General features: G+C 39.1%; 1 protein-coding gene across 2 annotated transcripts in view; it reads right to left on the reverse strand.

Moving 5' to 3' along the window:
- The window catches only part of LOC108746404 (neuronal acetylcholine receptor subunit alpha-7), a 255,845-nt gene that overhangs the window by 85,375 nt on the left and 149,500 nt on the right, over positions 1-20,970 (reverse strand). For both annotated transcript variants that reach the window (XM_018483143.1, XM_018483144.1), the window contains exons 7-8: positions 10,921-10,996; positions 6,108-6,302 (exon numbers count right to left, since the gene is read on the reverse strand). In XM_018483143.1, the coding sequence (XP_018338645.1) occupies positions 6,108-6,302; positions 10,921-10,996 (271 nt within the window). The remainder of the gene's footprint in view (positions 1-6,107; positions 6,303-10,920; positions 10,997-20,970) is intronic.

The raw sequence follows: 20,970 nt of genomic DNA on the forward strand, positions 1-20,970 counted from the left end.
TTCCGGAATTAACGACAGAGGCTGCGTAGCGCAAAAGTTATTTGCATTTCTTTTTTTCCGTTCACACGACTTCTCATTTATCCGGCACAGCGTAGGGAAACTTTGCGAAAGAGTGCGACAGTACGTTGGTAGAATTCTTAATAAGACAACGGGTACTATCGAATTCACCTAAATAAAATCGCCGCTGAGCTTCTTGATTTTACTTGGTGAACCTTGACTATTATTAAATACAGAAAAACGAAATTCTAGAGCCAGCTTTAAATTGAGAGCGACGTGTAATTATTAACTCGCTTTATTTTTACGATATCGGCACAACGAACGTTCGTGTAAAAACTGCTCTGAAATTCTGAGATTTAATTTCACTTGATGAATGGTAGCTGGTTTTTCATAATGGAAGTATGTAATCGATTTATCCAGTTGAATTACACGGCTCGTGTTGAACTTTGTGCAAATAGATCGGCTTTAATTATCGTTGAAATCGGCAAGAAATAGAAGATATTGTTAGTGCTTAGCGAATGATTAAGGATTAAGCAACGTTCGCACAATGTATGTGCATAGACGTGAACGTATTTCGTCGTGGTAATATCCAGGAACTACCCTATGAAGTATGACACGTGATAATGAGGTACCTTGCATACAGCCGTGTTGCAATGCCAGGCTTTACTGTAACTTGCCATAGCCGACAACGTCAAGCACAAATTGTACGCACCGAAAGCTCGCCGAGCACTTGCGTTATGGTGTTTATTTAGTATGATTACTGGATCGTGGTATGTCAAGAATAAGATTGACAATGCATCCAAGATTCATTTGCATTTAGGTACGAACAGAAATTGTGAATTAGAATGTAAAAAAGGATAGATCGAGCGCTTTTGAGGAAGGCAGAAAGGTACGCCGACTGGGATTTATCTCTCACGGACAGATAAACATAAATTCAACGGGATTATAGTTTGCCTAGTTTTTATCCGGTATCTCTATAGATCGCGGAGAGTGAAAATATATACGTGCATGTGAGCGTTACCTATATTCGCGTACGTATCTTTGTTTTTATATATTTTTATATACGGAATGATTGCGTATTCGTTTCTTGTCTCTTCAGGCAATTTTTAACGCAACAATGATATTTGTTACAGTGTACTTCGTGCGATTGTATATGTTTTTTTTTTATCATGTCGAGATCGCACTTATATGAATTAACGAGTATCCAAATATATATTTATTTTAATTTTTATGACAACTGTTTCAGCAAAAAGATATACTGAATTTTTTCATCGAAGAAGATAAAAACACGGGAAAAACAATTTTGCTGAAATATCTAAAAAGTTTAGTTAGATATAGATTTGAAAATAATTTTGTTAGACCATGAAAATAAATTTGTAGGAGGAAAATGCACGATGAATGCTGCAAAAAGTTTTAGCAAACCAGTTTGAACGTTCTACGCAATTATTATGATGATCCAACTAAATTATTTTCAGATTTGTATCTAGCTAAAATTTTAGATAATTTAGCAAAACTGTTCTTTCCATGTACTATTTTTAAAACTAAAAAATCACAATAGCGTATTATTTTATTTTATTATAAGAGAAAGATAAAAAATTTTTAGATAATGATTACTTTTGAATTCAGTGGTAAATTTTAAATGATTATAGGAATTATTAAATATTTCTGCAATTTACGTAATTTTATCGATTGGAGCAACAAGTATAATATAATGATAGTAAAAAGGTAATTGTAAATTTGAATTAATCAGTTTCTAATATTAATATACGATTGAATGTTTATCATCGTACATTGTATCGTACGTATAGTTCTTAGGCCATTTTTCTTCTACAATCTGTGTCACAGTATCAGCAAAAATCAGAAACAAAAGTGAACTCAAAGATGTACCAAAAGTTTGTAGATTAATGACATTATTAAAAGTAAAATAGGTCTTTGAACTTTATTACAAACCGATTTATGCATATTATTTCTAAAATTTTTTCCATTTTAACTTTCTTTCTGACAACATCACTTAGAATTTTTTTATTACTTCTGACTTAACTCTTTGAATGACAAATAGATTATGGACATTTCTTTATATAATGATTGACACTTTTATGTTGTTTTCTCTATGTTTAAAACGGACTTGTTAATAATGTATTTATTGTATTTAATTTATCCTTTACATTGTTTTGTCTTAATTTATACATTTCAACTTTAATGTAACCTATCTGTTTCAATTTTAGCTTTTATTTTTTATTAACCTCATATTTATTTATTAATATTTGTATTTATTTCATAAGGTATGATGTCCAAACTATTCTCTTTTTATTTATATTTTCATTTATTTCATTGATTCAACTAATTATGTTAATTTTGTAACGTTTATCACTGCTGCTGAAGACTCTATGCAGTCGGAACGTTCAGTGTTCTTTAAATTTTTCAAATAAATAAAAATCATCTTATTTTAAACAATACACATACATCAATATTACTTGTTAATGACCGTTGAGCTCTCCTAATTGAAAATAATTCCACTTTTTTAAGAAAATTCTTTCTATTTAACAGTTCGAGTAATATTAATGCCTCGACATTTCACTTCGAGGAAAATTTATTCAAGTTGGTCAAAGAATTAATTAAGGTTAATGGTTCTGGAACATCTTATATAATCTGCATCTCGATCGAACATCTCAGGGGGAAAACTCGGAAGTTTCAAATTTCTTCTCCTGTTTCATAATTTAATTTATAGCATAATTTAATATAACTCATTAATGTCATAATAAAGCCGAATGTAATACCTAATAAAATTTCGATCTTAAATCAATATTTTTTAAGAATAATATCGATTTGGCGCTTATTGTTAACTTTGTCTACGAGAACTAGCGAGTGCCAAGAGGAAATATTTTCACGGTGCGTTCTGCGAGCTACCGAAAATAATACGCGACGTAAAGAGTGTGCTATGTCCATTTGTCTCTGACACCATAACACCGTAACGTTTGTCGAGAACAGTCTCGAACACGAGAGATGACAGTGACGGCGACGCCACGAGTCGGTTTCGACATCGATTCTAGGTTGTCGTTTTCCCAAACCACCACACGAAATTTCAATTCAATTCACGAACAACGAATGAGAAAAGTCGTTTCTGAAACCGACCGCGGTTATGACTTGTCAAAGTGAGATTTTGTCACTCGCAATTCTCTTTTGATATAAAAAAAAAAACACACAAAAAGAGTAATATAATAAGAATACATACAATGCATTTCTTTGTGTACCAATCGCATTTGAACAAAAAAATTGCTAAAATACAAGCATTGATGTATTTTATATTCATATAATATATTTATGTAATACATTTCATGTATTAGAGGCATTGTAGATGATTTAAGGTCTCCGAGGAAAAATTAATGGGAAAATATGGCATCCCTGCACAGAGATATCGTCCGGTAATTGCCACAGCTTTCGAAAATTCTCTTAAATATGACAGATGAGAGAACGGCCGAGGAACTCGACATGAATTTCGTAATGGATCCATCATAGTTACAGGGGTGCATTTTCGGCTAATACCGCGTGAAAAATAACAAGAGGCTCTCGCGGAATAAAGGTGGTATTAATGATAAGTGAGGAAGTATCGAGAACGTATCGAGAATTGATAATTCGGACTGCGAGTCACTACGACAGTCACGTACACCGACTGATGGGCATATATACAGGTATATGTATACGCTATACATTGTGGAACCAGTTTGCAATCGGAATCAATACATTGACGAAACGGTTCTCTAATATCCCGCTTTAATGTCTCGTCCGATTTTATCGAGCCCATCGATTGCTTCAAACACAAAATGGGAATTATACATGACAATCCCAGCGTGTTTGGAAAGCCTGATCGAAAGCGTCGCACAAGACAATCCACGAGAAAAAAAAAACAGTAGACCGCTATGGAGAATTCACGAATAAGTGGAAAAGAGTTAGTAAAAATAAAAAAAAATCGATTGATGGAAACGATTGGTTTTCAGCTTTATGATGGAGCCTGGTGGTGTGCTGTTCACAATTCCCGCGCAATCTTAGGAAAATCGCGCGAAGCATCCCGCAGGGAGAAGTCCCATTATCTCTGACATGTCAAAAACTTGGACGAGAAGAGTCGGTGACTTTTTACCGATGCGGTATCGAGAGCCGGAGATTGGATCTGCCGGTGCGCCATGAATATTCACGAGGACGCGGATGTCATTTTATGCAGTTCATTCGACGTTTTGGTGTAAGGTGAACCCAACGGTGGAAAGGTGCGATCATTCTGCTGGTTATTCGTGTACTGACCCTGAATAATTGAGGGTTTCGTTATTATCAGCGCTTGTGATCGACTGTTCGACTCCCGATTGATAGATCACCTCGAATTATGAATTCTTCGAACTCTCAACGGCTAATAAACTCGTCAGTCTCGATGGATTAACACTTCAATGTCAACGTGGACATTTTGTTGAAATGGATCAGATTTCCGCAGATGCGCGCGCTCGTACAGAAAATCCATCAAAATTCGTCGATACCATCGGTCAATTCGAGTACAGCGCTCATTGTGGAATTGGTGGAGAAGAGCGCGTAATATTTCACGTAGCCTACCATCGTTGCAGGACCAAAGGAGCCGTTCGAGAGAGGCTTATTGCGCGGAGCCTCTAAAATATGCATCACCGATGGCGTTTACATGTCGAGATACGTGGTGCGCTATGTAACATGCAGCACGCCTCTACAGGCTAACGCAATGTACTGGTTGCCCGAACGTATCCAAAATTCAAATCACGCGGCACTCTTCCTCGAACGACCCTTCGTAAATGTGGACGTATAAGCCTGTGAGATGTCGAAGGCGCCCATAGACATTGCGATTTTACGAGGGAACGTGGCGACCGCACTGGCGTCTGGCAAGAAACTAGCAAGAAATGCATATGCACCGAATGCATCAACACGTAATAAGACGACATTATCTAAGTGAGAAGTGGATATAACAGCAAAGAATGTCGATTTCGCTTGATTGTACGTAGCTGTTTCGAAACTTATTCACGATCTACGATGAGATTTCTTAACTTCCTATTTGGATGATCAAGATGGATTATTAGGGGATGATTTATCTAAATACAAGAATATATCTAAATCGGCAAATTGTTGAAAAATAGACGGAATTGATGTGAAGGCGTTATCCGAAAACTAACAGGCTCCTATTTTTCCAGTAACCCGACAATAAAACCTCTATTGATGGCTAAGTGTAATTGCAAAGGTATGTTCGACTAATCGATACGCGAGTGAAAGTGCACGCGCACCATCGGCGATAATAAATATACGGAAACGAGAGCTTTCGAGAGATATCGAGAGCCCCGCTAAACGATTTAACGACAACAACCGGAAAAGTGTGCGTGTGATCCGTGAGAGGAAAAAGAAATGGAGTCTCGCTGTATAGATCGCCGTTACACGGGTGTCGCCCGACGAAAATGTTACGCGACGTCGTTTGGTCGTCCGTGATCGAAGTAGAGTCGATCTTGACTACTTTTCTTCCGTCAAAAACGAAACAAACGTAGGACAGTCAGCAGTGGCGCCGAGAGTATAAAGTATCAACGGAAAGTATACTTACAAAAAAGTAAAGACGTATAACACGCGTGTAGATATGTAATATATGCAGTGTAATATACATCATAATATACATCAAAATATACATCATTTTATATCAAATCATTAATAAGATAATTCTGTCATTAAATAATAAGGTATTACTAATTGAAAATACAACTTGAAAGCTGAAGCCGAAAAAAATTTTTACAAGTAAAAAATTACAAATAAAAATATAAGCTAAAATTCCTCGATAAATTAACTTCAAAGTTTTCGACTTTGTAACATAATAAAAAAAATCTTCCATCCGTTTGAAAGTAATTTTAACGAAAGTGATTTAGCGAAAATTAAAGTCTTAAGAAGTGAAAAAATTTACACGTGATTTACTTTGAACATCTACGTGTCTTGCGAGCTTTTATTCCAAGCTAAATGTATACTGTGTATATATTACATATCGTGTAAACAGTAACAATTCCAACCGAAAAGAAAGGAAGAGGTGTGTCTGGCTGGTGTGCAGGCAGGCATGCTAAGAATTACGTTACCTAGGGTGAGCTTCTCGCCGGAATCGGGCGGCAGGGTGAAGCCCAGTAGGGCCATGCTCGATATCAGCACGCAGGGCACGATCAGGTTGAAAAAGTAGTAGAGGGTTCTCCTGCGTATCTGTATCGTGAACGTGACGTCAACGTACGGCTCCGGGCAGCATTGATATATTAACGTGTTCTTCTTTCCCGGCATACCTGGAAAAAGTGCCAGCACCGATGTACACGCCGACATATCTGTCCAAGGGACTACATATGACATGGATACATTTCAACACGGCGGAGTATAATCGCTTGCCTATCGATTGCACTCCTCGATTACGTTCATCACTTTCTTTTTTTTTCTGTGCTTGCTATTATATTCCGACCCTATTTTTCGTTCTTCTGCCGAGAATATAATAAAGTACTTCCCTATATCACACTACCCCTATATCTCTTTATTATTGCTACCTTTTGTCCTCTTTACTTTTTGTTACTATATATATATATTGTGTCTTGAGGGGACTAAAATCCCAAGTCATAAAGTTGGGTCTATCTATCATCCATCCATCTGTTTTATCGCGAGGCTACGTGAACTCGTTGAGAGAGTCGTAAATGTTGTCAAGTCATGGCAGCACCCAGCAATCTTTCGGTGCGAAAGATTCGTGCGAGTCACGTCGACCTTTCTGTAACAATTTTTCTACCGGTTCTCGCGGCCTTGTTTTGAACTTAGGATTACGACTCGACTCGTAAGGAACAAAAAGATCTTGTAAATTTGCAAATTTCCGCTTCCGTTCCAGTCAATTGCGACGAGTTAAGCTACTGGTAAAACAAAACTTGCCATCCTCGCGAATTTTAAAATTACGATGCACCTATCGATGCGTTTTGTCGAAGATGGTGGAGATGTACTAAAAGCTAAAGGAGACCTTTGACCGTTCTATGTGTTTTTCGTGGATGGAGGATTTCTTAATAGCTTCCGATCGGACGGGCTCTCGAATCGATCTCGAACATCGCGGTATCGGACACTCACTTGTTGCTGGCTCGTACCTCAGAACACTTTTTCTTTGTATTTCGACGCGAAGACCACGCTCGATGCACTTGCCTCGAGATAATTAACGTGTTTCCGAAAATACGACTTTAGAGGCGACACTTAATTACGCGCGTCGATGTGTCGATTGTGTCGACTATCAACACAGAAGAGCATCGAATGTATCATTTTGTCGGTCGGATCGAAGACATCGAGCTGTGTTCATGCGTTTTATTTTTTGACAACGTAATTGAGTACACTTTGTCTCTGTCACTTCCTAAACAGCCGGAGTTTTATTAATTAGCTTCAAATTTTTCTTCCATTTATCTCTTTCACTTTGCATAAAAAAAGATTACTTCATTCACTTCCATTAGATTCATTAACAAAACTATTAACAGAAATATAAATGTATATATCACTCATTTATTACAACGACATAAGTAAAAGAAGTTTTCCAGAAAATAAGTTTGAATATTCTGAATCATTAAAATTTTGTAATTAATTTTATTACAATTACGATTAATTTTAAAATGCAATTTTAGTGTAAATATTACTATTTACTAGATATAGATAGATAAAATATACTTTTTTTAATTATTTCTTTTTCTCTTTGTTTCCACTTTTTTGCAAACAATTAAAAAAAATTTCATTTTTTAATTAATGAAAATTTTTTAATTGTTGTGTCGTTGTCATAGTAAACAAGCAATATGCTTCAATAAATTATTTTAACTAATAAAGCACAATGTTACTTTTTATATTTTCATTTTTTTTTCTCTCTTGCAGTTTCATTTCAGGAGAATGCACTCCTCTTTTAAAGGATCTCTCTCTCTCTCTCTTATGCGAATATCTTTAGGGATTTTTTCAAGATGCTAGACCAAGACTATTATAGATTCTATTTCTCTTTGCAGTTTTGGCGTGTCGACAGTCCCGAATCCGCTTCAAGAAAACCGTCGTACATGAGAATAGCATTTCCGATATGCGAGCTCAAGGAATGTAGCCGTAAAAGAACACAGCCAATAAGTGACGGGTAGGAAAAAGAAGGAATACAGAAAGGAAAGAGCGCTATGCTAAAGTCGCTATAGAAAATCACCGCCATAAAGTCATACGCCATTGCGGCATCACCGAGACATGGAGGCTTCATAAAATCTTTCGATTTCTATTTAGTCGCGACATCGATCGCGATTTCGCGCGAAACGAGGAACTCTAGGATGACATCCGTGAACACGACGGAGAGGAATAAGAGAAGAGAGAAGGAGAGGGGGGAAGTTGCGGTTTCTTAACGGCTTCCATCAGCATTCCTTTACACACCAATGACGCTGTTTCGTATCACCGTGAAATTTGCGTTCCAGAATCCAGTTGAGAAGCTGGAACGAATCAGGGTGAGAGATTTTTGTTTAGCGATATATCCCCTATTCTTTTATAAGCCAGAATTTATCGCAGAAGGTAGCTCTAGAATGAATGTTAGGATGAAGTTTACAAATATTAGGTGTAGTAAAAAGTCATCGCGTTTTTTTAAAAGACATCTATCAGTAAAAACCGCAATTACTTTCTTACCAACAATATAAATATATCTTGATAGAGTAAAGTTTCAGTTTAAAAAATCTCTTTTTTAAATTATACGATACGACAATTTTTAATGGAGTTATGAGCAATTAAAGTTAAAATAATTCTTTTATTTAATCCGCGATAACTCAGTAATCAAAAGTCGTAGGAATATTAAAAAAAAACGATTTTGTAGAGAAAGTATCAAGCTTTCACGATAGGTAATCGAAAATTTTCTCAAATTCGTTTTGGACACGTTACAAATCCACAAAGTGAGAAGAAAATTTTTCGTCTTTTTCAGCTCGTAGTTTTTGGTATGTAAAAATTATCAAACTCATATAAATTTAAAAAATGTGATAAGCTTTTAAAAGTAGAGATTTCAAGCTTTAAAACCCTTTTTTTAAATTTGAATTTCATTCATTATTGACGAAGATATTGTATATACAACTTTGAGCTAAAAAATACGCGATGACTTTTTACTACACCTAATATATACAATTTAAAAAATATTTCGCTGAATAAACAAACAGTAGTATGATTCACAAGATAAGAAAGAGGAAATTATTCAGTTTTTTAAATAGTAATATTTTTTTTTGACAGAGTTGAGATGCCAGAGCAAATGCATTTATATTCGTGAATATTTAATAAACCGACTTCATGAAGACACAGTCATAACTTGAACTGTGTATTCGTATCATTGCTTAATGCGATGCATTCAATATGTGACGCAAAGCCAGTCGGAAGCAGAAAACGAGCTAGTTAAGTTGTAAGTACAAGTCTCGGAAATGAAGAATGGCTTTTAAAAAGTATACGATTCGTGGTCTCATGCCTGCGTTGAACATAACCTGAATTAATAGTTATCTTGTCTGCGTATGTAGTAAAATGATGAGAGCTTATACATTTAGCTGTTGAGATGGCCGCGTAATTACTGCCCGAAAATAGAATCGTTGAATTCCATAATAGCTCCTTGCAATATATTATTGCATTCTATTCGTAATTCCATTCCCATTCCGTACTTTCACAATGTACACGCTGTACAAACAGATTCGCAAATTGCGACGGATTAACGGTAGATGTATATATCATTGTGCATACGTGCCGAGAACAAACGAGGATGAAGTCTGAACGCGAAACGGCCAGAGAGAAAATTTAAATTATGTCAAAGACTTTTTTCTTTTCTTCCATATCTATATTAATTATTTTTTCTTCTCAAAATAATTTTATGGAAGTGCAAATAAAATCAATTATTATGCATACACAGAGAAAAATGTAAAGTAATATGCGCTAGAATTCTAGTAAATTTTATTAGAATCAGCAAGTCCATATATATATAGAAACAGGCGCCTACTTGTGTTAAAATTTGTGTTACTTTTTTTTATGCAATTGTCGTAGAATCATGTAAGATATTTTTTTATATTTTGTAAATTTCGAGAGTTGTTCGTGCTTAGTCTTGAAAATAATATGATTTACATTGTACTTTATTGTAAAATAAATCGAATGGATTTACTATAATTGTAATGTACTTTTTACCTTATCTTCTCCTGCATTTTTATTTTCAGGCAAGTAAAGTTTGTCAAAAGTTCGGCAAAGTATTTAATACAAAAAATAGCCAGAATATTTGTATTAGTCTTGTAAGGTAAAAATTATTCAACCTTTTTTTTTCCATATAGAAGCGAAAATATATACTAAAAAGTATGAGTGTGAATTTAACACCATGAGTATTAAATATCCATGGTGTTAAATTCACATGTTGATGTTTATATCAACACCGTACGGTGAGAATTACAATATCGCAAAGTATAATATTTATTTATATTAATTTTTTGATATAAGTTTAATAATAATGAAAGAGTAGCCTTTTGACTGATATTTCACTGTTAAAACAACGTATCGATCAAATATTGGTTTAGAATTTCATTCCAATCAGCAATTTTTAATGAGAGACAAAGTATCATAAACAATCGTTGATATCTTAAGCGTTGCTCTAATACATATCTGTTTTAAATAATATTAATGAAATAAAATTCTTAAAAATTTTTATTTATCCTTTATATGTATAAAGATACTTTATATTTGAATCAACGTTTTATACTTCCGCATTCACTGTAGAATCCATTCATTGACGCGCATCGAGTCGATTCGAGATTTTATTCTCAGCCTTCTATAGGCACGTTCCTTTACGCACACAAATACAGACACAAATACACGTGCCAATACAGAGGCAAAGTCTGATTGGCCTGACAGGTAAACTTGCTCAATGAAACTCACCGATGAGGTACCATTCCCCGTTCATGATGAAATCGGATAAGTCACCACCCTCCTGTGAGTTGAGTACCAGATCGAGCTACCAAGGTCAAAGTTTGATTAAGACGGGCACGTATCTACATGATAGGGACATTCCGTTAGGTAACTCGAAGCCGAACATACGCATGCAGCTATGAATTCCGCTTGCATCTACGTCTACATCTACTCTACGAAATGATGCATTCGCAAACCGACGTTACATGATAAGGCGTGCAACGGGAGAATCCGCTCGGCCGTGGGACGGTGCGAAGAAGAGACGGTGATTTCTCTCTCGTGAAGCAGCGCACCGTGCGCGCCTGGAAAAGCGCGTTCTTGCGGCCGACAGGCGGAAAACTGGCTCTTTATCGTTGCTGAAAATTGCTTTTCACGTGGTCAAGAAGTTCTCATTTCTGACGAAGCGTTCGCAACTTCCTCGGCTTCGCCACGAATGCGTAGCAATCACATGGCCGCTTTACGTGAAACTTGTATCGTGTGCCGTTGTAAATGTTTAATAAGGTAACATATATATATATGTATATATATATATATATATATGTATATATATTTATATATATATATATGTACCACTTCTGCAAAAGTTGGAGGAACGGAAATTGATTGATTTTAACTTCCGAGGAGCTTCAGGCTATTATATATTTCACGATACAAAATTGTCGAAGATTCAAAATATTTTTGCGATAATTCGATAAGTTCTCTATCCAATAAGTTTAATAAAGGTGTTAATCTAAGAGCTTTGAAAAAAATTAAGTCAATTGTCTCTATTTTTATCGTATCATATATTTTCCTTATGATAAATATTAGCTTTAAGAACAATTTGATTCATGTAGATACGGCGCTTATAATATTACTCCGCACAGATATTTTTGATGTCTGACAAGAGCTGATCAAAAGATTGTACAGTCTGCTACTTGTCTACGCGGATATCGCGCTGCACAATCATACTAAAGTAATTAAAACGAAATCTTGAACAAAAGATTCCTGTCGCTTCCATCTCTTCTCTTATCTACACGAGGAGGATTGGAGGACGGGAAATAAAGTGACGATGTCGGAGATGCCTTGAAAGGATTTTCCAGTCTTTTTTAAGTATCTTTTTCCCGTATCGCTCGCCGGGTATCTGTTGCTCTTTGATCTGGAGCCAAATAGGATATGGTTCGGCTGGTTCCCATGGGCCATCGAAGGCTTCAAAAGAGCCCTTTTCCGATGAATAGAATTACCCTGGGTGATTCAATATTTAATCATTTATAGAAGCATGTTATCGCAGAAAGATCTACGTGAATTATAAATCGAATGGGATAATTTTATGTAAACTCGTAAGTACTTCGATATATTTTCATATACAAGTCTTGCAAACGCCTTTTCGTTCCTTTTCGTTTTTCGCGATACCGGCAAACGTTATTTCTTGAACGAGAGATATTATTCGTAAAGACGTTATTTTCCAATATTCCTGGTCACAATGAAGGTAAAAACGAATTTGATAAGACTTCAATAGTCCTCGATGCACTATTTTCGAGCAGTACGTCTTCTTTTTCTGAGTATATGCAAAGATCCGCTCGTATACTGAGAAAATTGTAAGAAGGTTCTCTTGGGATGTAGCAATCACATTTGCAGTTCGATCGTCACCGTCGATTACGTCGCATTTATTTTCTCGTTCTCGAGAAAATTTCTTATTCGGTCATCGACTTGTCCAATCAAATCGATTCGTTCATCCTCTCGTCATCGTCTTTTCTCGTTCCCGTTCAAATTAATCCTTACCTCAATTATCTCCCGTAATAATGCCCGGAATAATTCCGACGAGCAAACGCCGAAGTTTGCCAGTTATATTTGCTTGTATCGTGAAATTCGTAGCGAAAATTACGACGGATACACCGGGCTCATAAAGTTAGCCCCTCATAATTCATTGCGACACGTATATTTTGCCTTCATAGCCCAGTTCAACCCTTATTCACGAAGCGGCTACATGTGGTTTACTACGCCAACGTGATGCATCGGGAATGGACGTCTCAAGATGTAAATGCACTGGCTGTGGAGCGGCGCCGCGCAGCCCTTTAACTAATTAAATTCAATCTTCATATATAACGCCTCTTATCCGACAGGCTTAATCAAGCCGATGACGTTAAGAAGCGGCCCCCGGAGGGTCGGCTTCTTGTATGTGCATTCGAGTGCCTCGTCTAATAATCATAGCACCTCTCGGGTGATTACATTTGGGAACGAGCCGCTTTTCGCTGTCGACCGCAGATCCCATCTGTAAAATCTAGAATCGTAACCGGTATAATTGTGAGCCAGCTCGATTTTCCGCGTACGGAAAATGTACCTTACAATGTCATGCTTCCATCAATTTGAATAAACGTTGCATGGTGAGTTGCATCCCCCGTATAAATATGTAATACCGAAATACGAACCCATTTAAATTATATCGGTTTCAATTCACACTGCAAATGAAAGCGTGCATGCGAACATTAATCAGTAATCAGTTAGAAATGACGCTTGACGTCATTTCAATTGCAACGTAAACGATAATTAAATGAACGCTCCGGTATCTTTAGAGGTGTTTACGGTGATTACAGACCCGATCTCCGAGAGACCATTCTTTTTATTCGCGAAACTCTCTGAAATATCGACGCTACACGGTCGCTTCAGCGACCGTCAGCTTGGAGAGCTTTCAAGAGTTACTCGCGCATTTCTGAAGATGTGATTTTACGAAATAAGACCACATATCGAAAAAGTATGACGGCAGTGGACTTGATGCAGAGGAAGGATCGTCACGGTCGAAGCACCACCAGTCACGCTCGCGTCTCGCGACATACAATCGCGACTATAACGTTTAAAGCCGATTCAAACAGTGAGCACAATTAATCATGCTCTCCGCTACAGCAAAAAGAGTCACAGTAATATCACAACAAAGTCTTAGAGATTCGCTGACGAGCGAATGATCGCTTTGTCACAGTTGTTTGCGATATCGCTACGATATCGTGCAGCTGTGAGTAAAAGTTACCTCTCACTGGACACTTCCGTGACGTCAAGATAATAATATGATGTCGCTGCGATCTTTTAATATAATCTCACAGTAACATCATAATTTATACATGATTATTGCGAATTCATTATGATGCGAATGTAACTTTATTTGCTACCGGAGGCTTTATCAACGAGTTTACATTCACGAGTTTACACGAACTCACATTCAGGCGTTTACACATGTATACACGTACAAATATACACGCGCATGTTTCCTCTGTGATCGGGAATCGAAACTACGAGCAGCAATTGTTTGGCGAGTTCAATTCTCGATACTTCGGACACGGAGAGTGCATTTTACTCGCGCGAATGATCGCGGAATATGTATTCGGAAATGATTTTTACAATTGGACCGGCACCGTAATCCGAGCTCGCCAAAATTACTCGGGTTTCAATCCCTGTTTTGTAGTTTACCGATGCGCGAACACGTACACACGAACACGTGACATGGGAGAATGGGAATCTGCGTGTTAGCAGGGTGGAGCATCACCTACGCGCCGTCAAGAAAGCATGCAAGCTACGCCGCGCCACGACACGAAACGGCCATTAATTTCTGTACATATATATACACACACACACATGACATGCGACACACACACTGTACAGACATATCAATCAATAACAGTTGATGTTGATTCGTTGAGTGACGGAGGGCGAAATGGATCGAACAAAGTACGGGTGTACGACATATAGACGACGAAAGTCTTCAAGTTTGGCATAAATACAGATATATAATTTATATGTCATATGGGAGGGTGGAGGGGGGGGGCGGGAGAGATGAGGAGAGCAATCTATATCGAGGGCAGGGGGAGGAGGCAAGGAGAGACAACGTTTATATGTGACAGAGTAGTAGAAATGCGCTCGGATTGCATTTCGATGGGGGGGCAGTGCAACCTGCGGCGACGGTGACGGCGATGCAGCGGCGCGTAATCGGGAGGTCGAAAACGGGCTACGCGTTTCGGCACCTATCCCATCCGAGTCACGATGGATTACAGCGATCGTAAATTTCGCGAAACGCGTGCGTGCGTGCGTGCGAAAACGTGTATCGGGTGTCCCCGCCGTTGTCGAGAATTTCAGCCCGATTGGATTGAGTGTTTAATAGCCGCATTTTAATTGATCCCCCGTCCGGCCTTTAACGAGCCCTACAAATACGTTTCCGGAGTTCATTGGAGATTTCTGAAAAAAATCACAGTTGCGTCATTGACGAGAGAAGTGGTCGGCGGTTCCTCGCGACGAAAAAAAAAAAAAAAAAACAAAAAAAGAAAAAAAAAGAGAAGAAAAAGAACCCTCGTTGCATGCAATTGAATTGTTCCGGTCGATAAAGCTCGACTTCCTCGACAAAGCCACAATTTAACGAGCGAGACTTCCGAATGTTTTTCAACATTTTGAATTCACCGAGAAGGACCGGAGTGAACTCGCACGAGAAACATGCAAACGAGCTCGGTATTGATCATCGAATCTCGGGCCGATCGTTCCGCTCGTAAATACTAAATTCGCGATATCGTATTCCATGGGCGCGCGCATATATGCACGCGCACGTGCGTACGCAGTTTGTGCTTTCCGCAGTTCGGGAGAGTCGTTCCTGCGTGATATTGAACGAGGTAAGGGCTAACCAACGTACGGCCTATCGCATCGTTCGATTCCTCGTATAGAGCACGATCGATACGCGGCGCCGCTAAAATATGCAACAGAAGCCTCTTTTCTCATTTCACGCCGACATTTTAGATATCCCGCAAAATAGAGGACGAAGATGAAACGTTATTTCCCCGACGTAAAATTCGTAAATCGCGACCACTACCAATACTTTACGCGTTATCTCGATTTTTTTTTTTTTTTTCAAAGTGCGACGCGAGAGGTGACATCCACGAGATATTTTGCTCGTATAAAATAGCGCGCGACGGCATCATAAAGTCACAAAGGTCACGCGTGTTCGTCGGTCGGTTGGGCGCAAAAATCGCAAAAACCGCCGAAATCGAGTTAAAATCAAAGAAGAGGAGAGAGAGGAGAAGAAAAAAGAAATTCCATCGCCGCCACCGCGCCGTACGCTGCACTGGGAAAGAAGGGCGGTGGTAAATGGGCACCGCCCGATATTGCGATGTACCTTTATGGACGTGGGGAGTTGGGGGGGGGGGGTTTACGATTCTTTACGATCTACAATTCTCGTCCGACACGCAAATGTGGAGGGAAGAAATCGCCCGCCCTCGACGCGTGTCTTGTTGCCTTGGTTCTTCCAACGAGTCCTCGCGCCGATCGCGAGGGCGCGCCTTATCGTCGGTCCTGCACTCTCGCGTGGCAATCGATTTGCGGATAATGAGCGCGCGACCCTGTAATTTCGCGATTCTACGACTTAATCGATTGTCGGAACGAGACGCCGATGCCACTCGAGCCGAGACAGCACAGAGCGCGCCGTGTGCGGGCGATTTCCTCGAGAAACTGGGATGTCCAACTTCTCGTCGAGTAACACTTAAGGGCTAATAAAGAGGAACGCAGCTTAACGTATTCATCGAGAGAGGTCGGTACATCTCTATTTTTCCTTTTTCTTTTTTTTCTTTTTTTCGGCACGTGGTCTTACATGAGTGCCCCAGCTCGCACGCACCGCACGTTTTCACGTAGAGGACGTTCCATTACAGCTTGGTCTGTAACTCGTGATCGAGTGCGCCGAGGGGCACGCAAGTAAGAGCGCATCCGAACAAACGCGTTCGCTTCGCGCCTATGAGTCGCATATGATTATTCTCGTCTCGCCTTTAAATCAAGATTTGTTATCTCTTGGTGATAAGTACTGTCATTGATTTTACGAAATTTCGTCGTTATCGTTGTCTCATTCTCTATCAACTATGTACCTTTCGTCGTCACTGCAAGTGGAAGTTGAGACACATAAAATGAATTATAATCTTATCTTTTTATTTCGAGATCGTCGTTATAATATATCTTATCTTCGAATCCAAATCAATTTCATTATACAGCGTATTTACATCGTATATGCTTAATATAAATACCGATACTTATTTAACATGTATTATACCTCCCGCAATAAAATATAATCTCGCATGTAAAGTAATTGTTTAACGCAAATTAGAAATATAAACTATTGATTCTTGGCGTCGCACTCTCTATCGATGATAGACAAATCGAAAGTGCTCGTGGTGCGGAGATCAATACCAGCTGCTCGAAATAAATGTCCGCAACTTGCATCCCGTTGATTTACTAACCCCGGGATTTCAATTCGAGGCGATCGAGAGAAACGTATTTCGCTGCACAGTCAAATGGGCCGATTGCGACCGTCCGTCTTGTCTCGATGAGGAATAAATTCCGATAGCGGAGAATCGGAGAAGTGATAGTCGTGGAGGAGGCGGTCGCCTCCCGAGGACGCGATACCGACGCACTTCGTAGGGATACGCGACAGGGATGAAAGAGTACTCGCGGGAAACGCGAGACATAGTGCGAGGGAAGAAGGAATCGAGCAGCTGCTTCAGGGAGAAATGTCGTTGCACACTGCGGCGCGGCAGGAACATACGTGCAACAGGTGAAAGGCAGGTATCGAGTACCTCGTTTATTTCCCAACGTCTAGTCTCGTCCAGGCGGAGAAAAATTTTATTGTCGTCCTACCCCGCAAAAACTGCGCGTCGCACGTCACAAATCGATTAGAAATGTTAAAAATGACCAACCCCGTCGCACCCCAGGTAATATACGTGGAATGGAATTTTTCGACTTTACGTCCTCGTATCGCAATTTTTCGCTCCGCTTTGCTTTGTCGCGGCCGATTACTCTTGGCAGACGTTTTCTCGGCTGTACGTTCGATTATGCCTGTGCGCGAACGAGAAGAATTATCATTATCATCGTCACACGGAGAACGCGCTGGTCTCCTGGCAAACTTTCGCGATTCCTATCGGAGTATTATCCAATTAGGAATAACTTCTCTATGGCGCATACAGAAGTGCATAGAGAAGATGACACTTGGAATCTCTCGCTTTAAGCGAGACTTTGCGACGATTTTCCTACTCGCGGCGAATAGCTTTGAGTGCACTTGCCTATTTGCATTCTCCCCATCTTGATCTTCGAATAGGTTTGAATCTGAAATTTTCGAACGACGAGCAGCTAAATTGCCCTGGAAAGATCATTTGTTGAAGCGTATTTCGCGTGGAGTGAATGTGGGTGATACGAGAGGAAGCGGCGACGAATGAAAATCTGCGAGATTGTTCGCAGTCTATCATTCGCGAATGCAAGTGGCATGAGAAACGTGCGCCTTCTCTGTCTCTCGGCAACAAGAAACCGTCATGTGGTACAACCACCGTGCCTACGTGTACGTGTAGCACAAACCGCAAGCCGCCGATCAGCATACGCGCGAATATTTATTGACGTGTTATGCGCTTAGTGAAGATTAGACACGCGCGAGTTCGTAATTCGCGAGACGCGTGTAACCCCGGCTGGTTCTGGTAAATGACAATGTGAATGACAGATACTAGATTCTCCCTTTCTTTTCCACGTAAAACGTAAGACCCGTTAGCGGAAATTACGGTTTTACGGTTTAACGTTGCACGCACCATCGCCTTACGGATTCAATTTATCGGTCTTCGCATAATTAATGAAGGTTCGCCAATCTGCATGTTATTTACGCGCGAGTCAAATTAATGCAAAATTATTGCGGCAACTACGACATCGCTCTTCCGATATGTACATAATGTGTACTATGAAAACGATACGGCGCTATGAATATTTGTGTATTCAGTTCAGGGCTCTTTCAGCTTATCCCGGTCGACGTAATGAACACATAATTAGCATATGTTCTGCATAATAAATAATATCGATAAGTAAGATTAGAGATCTTTAGGCGATTTATTTGATATTTCCACTTGCAGGACACCAAGAACGTGTTTGGTAAGGGAAACGCTTGTCATTGTATAATAATTAATTTGCTGTGTCGAAGAGATCGATCTTTTTGAATGATCGTCTCGTTATAACGATAACGACAAGAATCTCTCGGTAAGATGAGGGCACGCTGATATGCGCGAAGCGAACGCGAACTTAGCCTAAGCTTTGTTCAGCGAGTACTCATCCTTTGGATTCTCCGTTATAGTTTTTTTTTTCCTATTACAGCAGTCTTAAATTTTTCCGATCAATGATCGATTCGATCCGTGTCCCTCTAAGTTGTCGTATTACGTAATGATAGTGTTGTTACAGTAGGTATTACGCGTATTGCTTTCATGTGAAAACCAAATAAAGACAGATCTCTAAGTTTTTAACAATTAAAATACTTTTCTCATGCGCGACATTTTTCTTTCAATAAAAATCACTATTTCGATTATGCGTTAATAATATAATTAATCCTTTCTCGCGCAGCAAGTCCGCTATCAAGTGTCCTGTAAACTAAACTCGAAGCAGACTCGTAATTTTTGTTGTTAAGATCGCGGTGTGAAAAGTATTACCAGCAGATTGTTATTCGTGTTGACTATCAAGTGATTGAAGTTTGGCTGATTGTCGGCTAATCGGATATATTATTCGCAGGTGTGAACTTGAATCCAATATTCAATTAATTCTACTGTGTTCGTCCCTTTCCCTCCGTAATTCTCTCTAGATGTACGTGTATGCCTTTAGTATACGATCGCATGTACACGGCATATCTTGATCCGCACATTCAGCGGTTCATTGATTTGTATTGTCCATTTGCCGTGGAACAGACTAAGGATAAACTCAGTTTACGATGGCCTATAGATAATAGTTTGCGATTAACGCCGATGATGGTCTAACGTTGGCTCACGATCCCTATTCTATCTTCCATATCTGTCGCGGAAATTTACGACTAGCTTATCAACAATACTTTATAACGTTGTAAACTGCGAGGAAACACGGTCGTCGTAAGATAGCAGAGCTCACTCACAAGTTATATTTTTTTGCTAATAATTTCTCGGAGAATCCGACGTCGAATTGGGTACTTTAGCAGAGGGCTCTGGGCATATATATATTTCAAATATACTTTTATAAAACAATATTTGTAAGACAATTGTATCTTGTATTTTAGCGGAAAAAAAGAAAATATTTTGTATTTTGTATTTTTCGTTTCAAAGATTGATAATCCATTTTATTATTTGACTTTCAAAATACAAAAAAACTTTCAATCTTTCGATTTTATATATAAAATACGTAATACTTTCATATGCTCCGTTGAAATACAAAATACAAAATACACTTGTATTGCAAATACTGTGTTTGAAATAAAAGTATTTCAAATACATGCCCAGCTTTATACTTTATTATAGATGTTTGATAAAGCTTTTTAGAAATTTTATCGGTTAAATGCTGGTAACACTTGTCGCGTAATTTATAATTATGAAATCCAGGTGATTATTTATAGAACTATATTGATGACGTACTGTTGCATCCTGCTGTATTGGCCAAATGTTGTCAGGCAGTCGAAAATTATTGGCAACACATGTACGTTACTATGAATTGCCAATTAGGAAAAAGGTCAACGGATCGAAGCGTTTCAGGGGTGGTTGGCACGAGGATCGATCGAGAATTAGCTTTCGTGGGTGTCGGATCGAAGTACGCGTGCGACCAGGACGGAGAATCTCAAGAATGGGGACTCGCCTGTCGCTGGCACGGAGACGTCACTCAGCTATCGACTCCACGGAAGATAGGAAGTTCAGTCTGGATTCACTAGTGGATCGGCAGATTGTAAATGATTTGATCTTTGGGCGGTAGCCAGAACGCGTATGTTCGCACCGGTGAACCGATAAGGAGAAATTGCTCGGGCAAGATGAGAAATAAAAAGTCCGGGGGATGAAGAAAAGCTGGATTGAAGAGAGAGAGAGATAAAACGAGAGAGGAAAAGAGGAGAGGAGGTAGAGAGAAAGAGGAGGAAGGACAGCAGGGAGAGAGAGAGAGAGAGAGAGAGAGAGAGAGAGAGAGGCAGGAAAGGGTCGGAGGAGTCCTCGCAAATTGTTCATAAACGAAATGGCCGGAAGCGTCGGCGATGACGAAGCGACCGGAAAATTGCATGAA

This window comes from Trachymyrmex septentrionalis, unplaced genomic scaffold (assembly GCF_001594115.1).
Source record: "Trachymyrmex septentrionalis isolate Tsep2-gDNA-1 unplaced genomic scaffold, Tsep1.0 scaffold17, whole genome shotgun sequence".
NCBI lineage: Eukaryota > Metazoa > Arthropoda > Insecta > Hymenoptera > Formicidae > Trachymyrmex > Trachymyrmex septentrionalis.